The sequence below is a fragment of the Ursus arctos genome, unplaced genomic scaffold (assembly GCF_023065955.2).
Source record: "Ursus arctos isolate Adak ecotype North America unplaced genomic scaffold, UrsArc2.0 scaffold_9, whole genome shotgun sequence".
In the NCBI taxonomy this organism is placed as follows: domain Eukaryota; kingdom Metazoa; phylum Chordata; class Mammalia; order Carnivora; family Ursidae; genus Ursus; species Ursus arctos.
The window spans coordinates 39140621-39154923 of NW_026623111.1; the positions used below are offsets into that span (position 1 = coordinate 39140621).

At 39.9% G+C, this 14303-nt stretch overlaps 1 protein-coding gene across 1 annotated transcript in view; it reads left to right on the forward strand.

Moving 5' to 3' along the window:
• The window catches only part of CWH43 (cell wall biogenesis 43 C-terminal homolog), a 57850-nt gene extending 44138 nt beyond the window's left edge, over positions 1–13712 (forward strand). The window contains exons 14-16 of the mRNA XM_026508869.4: positions 412–473; positions 8582–8737; positions 12752–13712. Of these exons, the coding sequence (XP_026364654.4) occupies positions 412–473; positions 8582–8737; positions 12752–12830 (297 nt within the window). The 3' untranslated portion in view covers positions 12831–13712. The remainder of the gene's footprint in view (positions 1–411; positions 474–8581; positions 8738–12751) is intronic.
• Positions 13713–14303: the final 591 nt, after the last annotated feature.

Below are 14303 nucleotides of genomic sequence, written 5' to 3' on the forward strand. Positions count from 1 at the left end.
GGTGGAAACCTAGAAACAACTATACTGAAGGGCATAGCTGGTGTGTGCAGAGTACTGCAGAGCATGCCCGGTGAGGATGCGGTCACTTCTGCTCGGAGTGAAAGACCTGGAGAGCTGTAGGGAGCCAGCCACTGTGCTGCTGATTGGCCTGCCCGCCCCTCCCTGCAGCCCACCTTCAGCTTTGTACCCCTGCATCCAGCACAGGGCCTAGATGGGCACCTAGGAGGGCTCCAGAAGTATCTGTAGAATGAATAAATAATCTGGACCTTAACGGATCATTAGGAGTGAGGCAGAGAAAACAGCGTGCGCAAAATGCATATTTATTACTGTCGTTCACACATTTTCTTGGCAATTCAGGATAGAGCATTGTTTTTTATGCTTTAAACGTTCTCTCCTCTGTTCTTTATTTAGGATATTGACAGCACAGATCAAGACAGATGGTGTGAATATATTATGTACCGAGGGCTGATCAGGTGAGCAGAGGTTTTTGGTTGTTGCTGTTTTATTATCTACTATTACTGTGATCTTTGGGTCTATCCTGGAAGGAAGAACTTTATAGAAGCAATTAATTTTGTTACTTTTTATAAACATTGATTCAGCTAATTACACAGTTGAACATTTTTTTTTCAAGGCATGGCCTAATGATTTAAGACAGAATAAATGGGGGAGTAAATTAAGCTTAATTATATAAAAAGGATACTGTGTAAGTTATTAAGGATGATAAGCACGAAAGTGTCAACACATGTTAGGAACGGCGCCAGTTTGGACTGTAGGGCAGGGTGGAAACACAGATCACGGAGTATGAAAACCCTGGGCTGAATTCCAGCTTTGCCAAGTTCTAATCACGTAATTTTGGGTAGGTTAACTCGTTGGAATTACTACTATATTGTGGTGAGATCTCTAGGTAAATTATATTTTTAAAAATCTCCCATATAAAAAAGTGAATATTATCCATATATGCATTTATTTGTGTGTGTGTGTATATATATATATACACGGAAGACAGACATATATATATATATACATGTGTGTGTATATATATATATACAGCGGAAGACAGACATATATATATATATACACACACATTCATTCCAAAATAATATACCTGTAGGATCTTAAAATTCAAATAAGCGTGTAAATCTGTTTTGAGGCCCTATTTCCTTAAGTAAAGCTAAACTAGTTTGTTTTTATTTTTATTTTATTTTTTTAAAGATTTTATTCATTTGTCAGAGAGAGGGAGAAAGATAGAGAGAGAGAGAATGCACAAGCAGGGGGAGTGGCAGGCAGAGGGAGAAGCAGGCTTCCTGCTGAGCGAGGAGCCCAATGCAGGACTCAATCCCAGGACCCTGGGATCACGACCTGAGCTCAAGGCAGACGCTTAACCCACTGAGCCACTCAGGTGTCCCAAAGCTAAAGTAGTTTAATACCAAAAAAAGGACCAATCATTTATTTTTTGATTAATTCATTCAACAAGTATTTATTAAATAACTATTATGTGCCAGGCATTGTTCTAAGCAGTGGGGATCTAACAGGAACAAAATGAAATCCTTGACTATCATGTATTCCAGTGGAAGAAGATAGAAAATAAGCACATAAGACAGAGAATGACAGGTGGTGATAGATATGATGGAAAGATGGATGAGGCCAGGTAGGAAGGATGGGGATGGGGAGTGTGGGGTGGGGGGTGGCTGTGCTACGATCGGAGGATGGGCAGCAGCCTGAAAGAAATGAGGGAGGTTAGAGCACTGCCTGCAAGGGGAAGAGCAAGTACAAAAGTCTGAGTGGCGCACGCTTGGTATTTGTTGGTAACAGCGAGGAGGCCAGTGTGGCTGGAGTAGAGTGAGATGGGAGCGAGGTGATATGAGAGAGGTACATGGGCACAGATCATGTAGACAGTGGATTGAGTCACAGGTCCCTCCACTTATAGGATTCTTCAGTGGAGGGAACATGCTGGAGATAGTCCCTGAAACTCACAGCTCTCCTCCTGCAAGTACACAGTCTGTTGGGGGATATTTGACCTGGGGCCTCTGACTACCCTCCTTGGGACAGTGCTGGGAACTGGTGTGGGTTTCTGTGAATGGCCGTCTGTGGCCTTACCCTTCTCCACACAGACTAGTTCATCACCAAGAGGTGTCTTGGCATTGGCTACCTGAAGTTAGGGGTTGATGTTGAACTGATCACCCCTAAGTAGCCTTATGTTCTAAGATCTGTGGTCTACATTTATGAAAGAAAACGGTTGGCTTCTAGAGATGATACAGAATCACAGGATCAACTTCTCTCCCATTGGAGATATGGCTTGTTCAGTTATGAGTCATAGTCTAGTGAAAGCCAACTGTTATGTTTCAACTCTTCTTTACCTTATTTGTCATTCAACAAGTATTGGTGGAGCATAATGTATGCCAGGCACCAGGGGTATAAACAGTAAAAAAAACAGAGATGGATCCTTACCACAGCGGAAGACAGACAGACCATAATTCCATGGTGGTGTAGTTTAGGTGGCAATGAGTATGGTGGGAAACAACGGAGCAAGGTAAAGAGCATCCAGAATATGGAGGTGAGGTGCCATTGTAAATAGGGGGTTAGGTAGGTCTTACCGAGAAGGTGACATTGGAGCTAAGATTTGAAGGAGTGGGCCATGTGGCTGGGAGAAGACCCTTCCAGGGACTAGCTAGTGCAAAAGCCCAAAGGCAGGAGTGCAGACATGTCTGAGGAAAAGTGAGGCTGGTGGGGCTGGAGTGTGTGTCGGGGGGTGGGGGTGGTAGAAGAGGTAAGGGGGAGTATACGGGCAGGGAAGGAAGGCAGCAGATCGTGTAAGGTTCTGTAGACTCTTATTAAGAGCTTTGGATATGACTTAATAAATGGTGACCCTTATTGGTTCCTGAACAATTCCATGGGTTCATGGGTTCACACGCTTACTGGGATGAGACAAGGAGACCCTTGAGATGCCAAGATAGTTCTGGTTACACTAATAATTCAGAAACTCCAAAAGGCCCAGAACATGACCACGTGGCTGCAGGACAGATAGCTTGACTATTATTTTGGTGTTTCCAAAGGGTTAAGGTGGGAGGGAGATGCTGAAGTGTTAGTTTTGTAAAATACGTGATACCAGATTGAAAACACTGCTTCTGTTTACATTCATATTGAAGTGGTTGTTTTAATGTGGGCATTAGAATTTCTAGAAAACAGTTTATGATATATACTGAAGTAGGTATAAAATGAAGTTGTAAATATTGTTAGTTGCCAAGGAACAGTGATATTTATAGTACCAGTGCCCATAATAGCTAATCATTTGGCCCTGTATACTTGTGGCCCAAAACCTCTGTCACCTTTCCTTGGAAGAGTGGGGTGGCAGATTTTTAATATATAAATATTTACATATATATATGCTAAATATGGCTGGGGGGCTTAAACAACAGAAATTTATTTTCTCAGTGTTCTGGAGACAGAGACAGAGAGTGTATGCAAGCACATATACTGTATGGTGTCTCTTCTTTTTTTTAATTTTTTATTTAAATTCAATTAGTTAACATATAATGTATTATTAGTTTCAGAGGAAGAGGTCAGTGATTCATCAGTCTTACATAATACCCGGTGCTCATTACATCACATGCCTCCTTAACACCAGTCACCCAGTTACCCCATCCCCCCACCTCCTTCCCTCCAGCAACCCTCAGTTTGTTTTCTATGAAACCCTCAGTCTCTTATGGTTTATGTCCCTCTCTGATTTCTTGTTTTATTTTTTCCTTTCTTCCCCTATGATCCTCTGTTTTGTTTCTTAAATTCCACATATCAGTGAGATTATATGATAATTGTCTTTCTCTGACTGACTTATTTTGCTTAGCATATTACCCTCTAGTTCCATCCACGTCATTGCAAATGGCAATATTTCATTTTTTTAAAGATTTTATTTATTTATTTAAGACAGAAGGAGAGAGGGGCGCCTGGGTGGCACAGCGGTTAAGCGTCTGCCTTTGGCTCAGGGCGTGATCCCGGCGTTCTGGGATCGAGCCCCACATCAGGCTCCTCCGCTATGAGCCCGCTTCTTCCTCTCCCACTCCCCCTGCTTGTGTTCCCTCTCTCGCTGGCTGTCTCTATCTCTGTCAAATAAATAAATAAAATCTTAAAAAAAAAAAAAAAGAAGGAGAGAGCACGAGCAGGGGGAGAGGCAGAAGCAGCCTCTCCTCAGAGCAGGGAGCTGCATGCGGGGCTCGCTCCCAGGACCCTGGGATCATGACCTGAGCTGAAGGCAGGTACTTAACTGACCGAGCCACCCAGACACCTCCAAGATTTCTTTTTTTTTTTGATGGCTGAGTAGTATTCCATGGTATATATATACCACATCTTCTTTATCCATTTATCTGTTGATGGACATCTGGGCTGTTTTCACAGTTTGGCTACCATGGACATTGCTGCTATAAACATTGGGGTGCAGGTGCCCCTTTGGATCACTACATTTGAAACTTTGGGGTACATATCCAGTAGTGCAGTTGCTGGGTTGTAGGGTAGCTCTATTTTCAACTTTTTGAGGAACCTCCATACTGTTTTCTGGAGTGGCTACAGTATGGTGCCTCTTCTTATAAGGACACTAATCTTACTGAATCAGGGTCCCACCCCTATGACCTCATTTAACTTAATCACTTCCTTAGAGGCCCCATCTCCAAATATGGCTACCCTGGGGGTTATAGCTTGACATATGAATTGTGGGGATGATACAAACATTTAGTTTATAACATGGAAAGTTAGCAGAACTAGAACAAAAAAAATCCTAAAATTTATATGGAACCACAAAACACCCCAAATAGTTAAAGCAATCTTGAAAAAGCAAAGCAAAGGTGGAGGCATCACATTTCCAGACTTCCAGCTATATCACAAAACTATAGTAATCAAAACAGTATGGTACTGGCACAAAGCCAGGCACATAGATCAGTGGAACAGAATAGAAAACTCAGAAATGAACCCACAACTATATGGTCAATTAATCTTCAACAAAGCAGGAAAGAATATCCCATGGGAAAAAGACAGTCTCTTCAACAAATAGTGTTGGGAAAACTGGACAGCAACATGCAAAAGAATGAAATTAGACGACCTTCTTTCACAAAACATGAAAATAAATTCAAAATGGATGAAAGATCTAAATGTGAGACAGGAAACCATGAAATCAGAGGAGAACATAGGCAATAACTGCTTTGAGATTGGCCATAGCAACTTCTTTCTAGATATGTATCCCGAGGCAAGGGAAATAAAAACAAAAATACACTATTGGGACTACATCACAATTAAAAGCTCCCACACAGCAAAGGAAGCAGTCAGCAAAACCAAAAGGCAACCTACAGAATGGCGAAGATATAGAAGATACTTGCAAATGACATATGTGATAGAGTCAGTATCCAAAATTTATAAAACTCAACACCCCCAAAATGAATAATCCAATTAAAAATGGGCAGAAGAAATGAACAGACATTTCTCCAAAGAAGACATCCAGATAGCCCAACAGACACACAAAATTATGCTCAATATCAGTCACCAACAGGGAAAAACAAATCAAAACTACAATGAGATCATCTCACACCTGCACAAGGGCTAAAATCAAAAACAGAAGAATAACAAGTGTTGGTGAGGATACAGATGAAAAGGAGCCCTCTTGCACCCTTGGTGTGAATGCAAACTGGTGCAGCCACTGTGGAAAACAGTGTAGAGGTTCCTCAAAAATTAAAAATAGAATTACCATATGATCTAGGAATCGTACTACTGGGTATCTATCCCAAAAATACAAAAACACTAATTCAGAGGGATACATGCACCCCTATGTTTATAGCAGCAGTATTTTTTTATTATGATATGTTAGGCACCATACAGTACAACATTAGTTTTTGATGTGTTCCATGATTCACTGTTTGCGTATAACACCCAGTGCGCCATGCAATACATGCCCTCCTTACTACCCATCACCGGGCTAGCCCATCCCCCACCCCCTCCCCTCTAAAACCCTCAGTTTGTTTCTCAGAGTCCATAGTCTCTCATGGTTCATCTCCCCCTCTGTTCCCCCCCCTTCATTTTTCCCTTCCTTCTCCTAATATCCTCCCTGCTATTCCTTATGTTCCACAAGTGAAACCATATGATAGTTGTCTTTCTCTGCTTGACTTAGTTCACCTAGCATAATCCTCTCCAGTTCCATCCATGTTGATGCAAATGTTAGGTAATCATCCTTTCTGACGGCTGAGTAATATTCTATTGTATATATGGACCACATCTATTTTATCCATTTGTCTGTTGAAGGGCATCTTGGCTCCTTCCCCAGTTTGGTTATTGTGGACATTGCTAATAGCATTATTTGCAATAGCCAAATTATGGAATCAGCCCAAGTGTCCACCAATAGATGAATGGATAAAGAAGAAGTGGTATATATACACACTGGAATATTATTTGGCCATAAAAGGAATGAAATCTTGCCATTTGCAATGCCACAGATGGATAGAGAGTATCATGCTAAGCAAAATAAGTCATTCAGAGAAAGACAAACACTGTATGATTTCACTCGTGTGGAATTTAAGAAATAAAACAAATGAGCAAAGGGGAAAACAGAGAGGGAGGCAAACCAAGAAACAGACTCTTAGCTGTAGAGAACAAACTGACGGTCACCAGAGGGGAGACGGGTGGGGGGATGGGTGAAATAGGTGATGGGGATTAAGGAGCGCACTTGCTGTGATGAGTACTGGTGATACGCGGAAGTGCTGAATCACTATATTGTACACCTGAAACTAATATACTGTATGTTAACTAACTAGAATTTAAAATTAAAAAAAACCCAAATTAATGGAGTTAAGGATTATTGTTTTTCAGTTTCTATCCATAAAACCAATTCTATAAACTTTATCTCAACCATCTAATCCAATGCCATGCACTTCATAAGCACTTAGTAAAACCTACTGGACAACAAGAGATTCCTTGTTTTAGTAGACAGTTTGGATTGTCTGGTTCCTTATCTTCAAGGACTTTTAGAAGGACCTTGAAGGCAGTGTCTATGAAATGAGTTAGAACTTTGATCTTAGAGATTTGATAACTAACAGAAACTGATTTACTAGAGACAGTGACCTAGAATTACAGGGAACTGCACAGATTTGGGACCTGAGCTCAGACATATAGCTCAGCCTGTCAGATAGCTCCCACCCCATTCGGATGCAGTCACAGCTCTCCTCTTTCCCTTCACGGCGGGCGGACCTGCTGCCTCCACGTACCCCAGCTCTGGGTTTCTGTCTCTGTTTTGTGTGTAGTTACAGGTTTTGTTTTGAATGTTTCTCCTACTACTTGTCTGGCTCAGGCCCCCACCGCCTTTCACCTAAATCATTGCCATGGCCTCCTAACTGGTCTCCTTTCTTCTACCCTTTCCCTGGAGTCTGCTGTCTACACAGTCGCCGTCGCATTTCTGCACAGAACTGCTTGGATTTCCACCTCACTCTCAGAAGACTGAAGTCCTTAGAGGGGTCTGCAAGGAAAGTTTTGTATCATCCACCATCCCCGACATGCGTGCAGACCCTTCTCCTACTGGGTTCGCCCTTATGCCCTCCACTCCAGTCACTGGCCCTCAAAAAAGTCAACCGCATTCTCCTTTGTCACGTTTGCACTTGCTGTTCCCTTTCCCTAGAGCACCCTTCCACCGATATCTGTCTGGGTTGTTTCTGTATTTCATTCAGTCTTTGGCTCCATTGTCACCCTGTCGGAGCGGTATGCTGACCAGCTACTGTAACTAGCAATCTCTGCCACTTGGCATTCGCTGTCCTCTCCACTCTTATTCCTCCGGGTGCTTAGGTACTTTTCACCACCTGATAGATTTGATACATACATACATATTTAATTTGTTCTCCCCAACTAGAACGAAAGCACTATGAGGACAAGGGTTTTGTTTTGCTCACTGTTTATCCCCCTATGTAGAACGATGCTTGCGTGTGTTAGGGACTTGAGACATATTTGTTCACTGAATAAGTGAGTGAATGACTGAAGCGGATAGGTTTTTTTTTGGAGAGGGAAAATATAAATAAGATAAAATGAATTCTTGGTTGCCCATGGTTCCCCCGTTTTTCCGTCTGGGCCTCACTGTAACTATTTGGATAACATCTATAAAATGCTTTGATTTCCTGGAGAACTGAAAGCTCTAAGCAAAAACAGGATGTGCAGTTCTTTTCAGACTTACAGAATCTTTTATTTTAGACTTGTAAATGTGCATGAAAATATCCATGTGGTATTTGAATTTTTAAAGGTAAGAAAGAGTTTAGGCAAATCCTCCTGTCATTCTGGAGAACTCCTGTTCTTGATGCAAAACATAATCGTGTGATAGGTGATTTGTAGAGACAGAATATTCATTAGTGTGTGTTTAGTTGATTAAATCTGTGTGCATGTTCCTTATTCATTTATGTAATAAAAGCAATATTTTGATAAATATTTGGAGTAATAAATCAAGCTAATTCTAGTGATGAAGAGTTATAAATGGAAAATTGGCCTAATAATGCAGGTGATATCTATTAGATCTCATCAGTTTTCTGTATGTTGATAAAACCTTTACAAACCATTTCTATTTCTGCCACAGACTGGGTTATGCAAGAATCTCCCATGCTGAACTGAGTGACTCTGAAATTCAGGTGGCCAAATTTAGGATCCCTGATGACCCCATTAATTATAGAGACAACCAGAAAGTGGTCACAGACCAGAGGGAAGTTCCAAAGGAAATTCATTTCAATCCTAGGTGAGTGCATTCCTTCATGAGGCACCACATCCCCTCTACAGACCTAAATATATTATCCCGCGATGAGTTCCAAATTATATGTGGTTCTAGAGGTTTGTTCAGGTAAAGATGCTCATGGTAGAAATGATAAGATACTGCTTGGGTTTAAGTTATGGTCCCTGCTTTCTGGGATAGAGTATCATGTTAGCATCCCACGGTCAGGTGAAAAAGATCACATTGGCATCCTCTTCATCACCATCACCATCACCATCACTATCACCATCACCACCGTAATGATAGCTAATATTTGAGTGTGCTGTGTCCCAGACCCTGTGCTAGGTGCTTTCGGTGTTTTCTCAGTTAATCATCATTGGGTCGGTACTCTCGGTATCCTCATTTTATAGGTAAGAAGTTGAGGCTGCGGAACACGAAGCAGCTTCACTAGAGTTACATAGCTAGTGAATGACAAAGCTAAGAAGAGGGAAGGAAGGCTGTCAGCATGGTTGGGTTGCTGAGAGTCTGAGCTCTGGCTACACACTGGGCTTACCTGGAGACACCCACCTCTGGGCTTTGAGTTTTAAAAAATCGTTCCCAGTTACCCTAATGTGCAATTAGGATTGAGGCTATGTAGAGGGGATAATTCATTTCCATTACAGAGATTCTAGCATGTGAAATATATTGGATTTTGTTTAGTTCTAAATGGAGGTTATCTGAGAAATCTATTTGCAGCGAATTATGTGCTTTGGAGGATGTGCTCTTTTTCCTTCCCATGACTAGATAATGAGGAGAAATGTCTGCATAAAACCAAGCCCAGAACATATCCTATATGTTATTATTATTTTACATTTCTACTACTTTTACCAGCTAATCGTTGTAGAAGCTTCTCAGACTTCATTTTATTTGCTCCCTGGGGCGTGGAGGGCGTGGGGGAGGGATGGTGGAATGTATGTTTTCTTTTTCATCCTTGTCTCTCCTTACAACGAGACAAAACTGTACCAAAGTGTAGGGAATGAATGTAAGAAGAGCTGTAACAAGTCTCGATTGCTTGCATTACCCTGTTTGACCTCACCCCTTGTGTGTGTGTAATATGCTGGTGAAGAGCACGGGCTCCGAGGCAAGTTACCTGGTTCCAATCCTCACTCTTGCCAGCAAACAGCTGGGGTACTGTGGGCAAGTTGGCTAATCTAATCTCTCTAAGCCTCAAGTCTCTCACCTGCAAAATGGGAAAAATAGTAGTGCCTGTCTCCTGACATAACTTGAGGTTTGAACGATACATGGAGTTCCTAGAATAATGCCTGGTGATACATGTGCTTTTTTTTTTTCCTGTTCATACGTTTGTGCTGTCCGTGTACTCCTGGCATATTTCAATAAAGCTGTTTGGAAAATAAAAAAAAGAAAAGTACACGGTGAATGCTGAATAGGCAGTAGATACAATAGCAACAGTAATATTTGTAGGAGTCACAGAAGTAAAATCCAAAGTTTTCTTCTTTTTGTTGATGGAGGTGACTTCTCATATGGAAGCTAGAAAATCTGGGCAGATAAAGGTTCCCCTATTTCCTTATACATCAAGAGTGTGAAGAAGTCCAAATAAAATATTTTTAGCTAATCACAACTGCAGATTGATCCAAACCACCTGTGAAGGAAGCTAAATCTGTTTTCCCACTCAGTTTAATTATGAAAATAGCAAAAGCATAAGTAGAAAGCTTGTCTTAAGTTAAAAATTCCACATATATATATATATGAACATTTATCAAATAAAAATAGTCAAAGAATACTAAGTTCATCAAAAATCCCATTCCTTTTGGGAGAAGATATTTGCAAATGACATTACAGATAAAGGACTGGTATTCAAGATCTATAAAGAACTTCTCAAACTCAACACCCAAAAAACAAATAATCAAGTCAAAAAATGGGAAAAAGACATGAAAAGATGCTTCTCCAAAGAAGACATATGAATGGCTCACAGACACATGAAAAAATGTTCATCATTAGCCATCAGGGAAATTCAAATCAAAACCACATTAAGATACCACCTTACACCAATTAGAATGGCAAAAATTAACAAGGCAGGAAATAACAAATGTTGGAGAGGATGTGGAGAAAGGGGAACTCTCTTACACTGTTGGTGGGAATGCAAGTTGGTACAGTCACTTTGGAAAACAGTATGGAGGTTCCTTAAGACATTAAAAATAGAGCTACCCTATGACCCAGCAATTGCACTACCAGGTATTTACCCCAAAGATACAGATGTAGTGAAAAGAAGGGGCACATGCACCCCAATGTTCATAGCAGCAATGTTCACAATAGCCAAACTGTGGAAAGAGCCGAGATGCCCTTCAATAGATGAATGGATAAAGAAGATGTGGTCCATGTATACAATGGAATATTACTCAGCCACCAGAAAGGATAAATACCCAGCATTTGCATCAACATGGATGGAACTGGAGGGGATTATGCTAGGTGAACTAAGTCAATCAGAGAAAGACAATTATCTTGTGATTTCACTTATATGTGGAACATGAGGAATAGCAAGGAGGGCATTAGGAGAAGGAAGGGAAAAATGAAGGGGGGAAATCAGAGGGGGAGATGAACCATGAAAGACTATGGACTCTGGGAAACAAACTGAGGGTTTCAGAGAGGAGGGGGGTAAGGGGATGGGTTAGCCCAGTGATGGGTATTAAGGAGGGCACATACTGTAATGAGCACTGGGTATTATATACAAACAATGAATCATGGAACACTACATCAAAAACTAATGATGTACTGTATGGCGACTAACATAATAAAATAAAATAAAATAAAATAAAATAAAATAAAACTTAAAAAAAATCCCATTCCTTAATTCAACAAGTTCTCTTTGAAGTACCACAGTGTCATCACCATGCTAGGCCTTGAGCTAGATAGTGAGGACAAAATGGTGAATAAGATCAGGTCTTTGTCCTATGGGGCTTATGTTCTAGTGGGGGGGTAAGCAACTCAAAAGTTATCACTGGTAATAGTTTGGATACATCGTTGCTTTTTATATGCATATGTATCTATATATCACACAGTTATGTCAACTTTATAATTAGATGAAACATGTATGTACGTACGTGTGCATCTGTATATTCGTTCTATTTATTAATCTCATTTTTTTCATCCAGATAGTGTCTGGTGAGCCTCCTTCCATAATAGTGTATTCTTCTGAAAATGTTTTTAAACGATTGCATAATATACCATTATATGGCTGTACCAAATAGAGCTAACCAAGTTAGTTGTTTTTGTACTTTTATTCTTTCATTATTATAAGAAGTCTTCTGGGGACTCCTTATTATATCTTGGGGCATATCCTTGATAACTTTCCTAGGATTCAGTTGTAGTCATAGAATAGCAGATCAAAGGTGCTATTTTAATATTCCTTTTTATTGTTTTGCGATGACGAAAAAAAGAGACCTCCTATTTCTTGCATTATGGAGGTTAGGTGAATATTGCGATTGCTGATGAAGAAAAGGAAGCCAGTGGCTTCATTTACTCAGGTCTTAGCTTCCTTTCTAGTGCTTTTGTATTTCATATACCAACCAGAGCTGTATAATTAATTAATTAATCATCAGCAAGGCGAGTTGTTCATCTGTAGCACCTGTAGAAGACTTAGAAGTTGAAATGTGCCAAAGTAGATTACATATGCATTAATGTGACATAAATAACATTTCAGGTTTCATGATCCCTTCATCCATAAAATGGATATTATTCAAACTGAAGACTAGAGAGAAAATCCAGACTGATTTTCTGCCAGTGTTATCAGCCAATAATTCTCAAACAGTTGTGCTTTTGGAATGATTCATAACCATGGAAAGAGGACTTTGAAGGTTAAAATGGTAGTCTGCCTTTCCCATATGCATGAATCCTTTTTTATTTCTGCATTTGCTGCTTTGTAAATTGATCATTTCTCTCCTGGTTTTATAATAGATAAGTAAAACCATAACAGATTATGGCTGAAATTTTATATAAGAATGTACCTTCCTGAATGGCTTTTACATGTCATTTACATTTTTTCAGATTTGGATCCTACAAAGAAGGACACCATTATGAGAACAATCATCATTTTCACATGAGCACTCCCAAGTACTTTTTATGAACTATTTAAAACAGGATTAATTGAGCAAATCTAAGGGCAACAAAGGCAGAAGAAGAAGAAGAGATGAATGAAAGTGGGGAACTACACATAAAGAACCTCAATTTTGAAAAAAATATGGTATTTATGCAGTGGGAAATTCTATCAATTTATAAAATATATTGCTAAGTAAAAGCATTTCTCCAAATTGTTTTTCTTAAATTTCTGATAAAATATAGAATGTGGGGTAATATAAGAAAGTTTTACTGCTAGAGATAATAAAAATGTCATATCTTTTTAGTGATTAAAAATAGGAAACTGATTTATTGATAAGCTAGAAGAGCTACTTAAAAAAAACAACAGCCTTAAATTCCTCTTGGGACAAAGCAAAGAAAAAATGTTTAATGATTAAGTCTAATTGTTAGAAGAATTTTGTGTTCATATAACTATTGTGGACTCATCAGGAGAAGCTTGCCCATCACCATCCTTCCTGGAGCTATGATAGAATCATCTGTCATTTTCTCCCACGGCTGTACATGACACACTGTGGCGTTATCTCCAGTCAGGCCCCAGGTGTCAGGGAGCACACCTCAGCACAGAAAGAGGTCCCACAGAATGCATTTTTCTTCGCAAGAACCAAACAGGTAGGTAATGGGGAGAATTTAGCCCAACGGCACCATCCCTACAGTGAATAATAATTTAAATGTTGATAGAGACACATGCCATCTTAGAACTGCAAAGGGCCCTAAATGTTGTTTTATCTTCTGAGGGAGAGATAAAAAAGATAAGAGAAAGAAATTAAAATTCGTTTTTGGAGTACAGATCCTTTACCTCTTTGGTTAGGTTTATTCCTAGGTATCTTATGTTTTTGGTGCAATTGTAAACGGGTTCAATTCTTTAATTTCTCTTTCTTCTGTCTCATTGTTAGTGTATAGAAGTGCAACTGATTTTTGTGCATTGATTTTATATCCTGCAATGTTGCTAAATTCCTGTATGAGTTTAGCAATTTTGGGGTGGAGTCTTTTGGGTTTTCCAAATAAAGTATTATGTCATCTGAAAAAATGCTTCACATCGCTTGGCATCAGGGAAATACAAATCAAAACCACAATGAGATACCACCTCACACCAGTCAAAATGGCTAAAATTAGCAAGACAGGAAACAGCAAGTGTTGGCAAGGATGCAGAGAAAGAGGAACCCTCTTACCCTGTTGGTGGGAATACAAGCTGGTACAGACACTCTGGAAAATGGTATGGAGGTTCCTCAAGAAGTTAAAAATAGAGCTACCCTACGACCCAGCAATTGCATTATTGGATATTTACCTCCAAAGAAACAAATGTAGTGATCTGAAGGGGCACCTGCACCCCAGTTTTCATAGCAGCAATGTCCACAATAGCCAAACTGTGGAAAGACCCGAGTTCTTACTGACAGATAAATGGATAAAGAAGATTATATATATATATATATATAAATGTATATGTGTATATATGTGTGTGTGT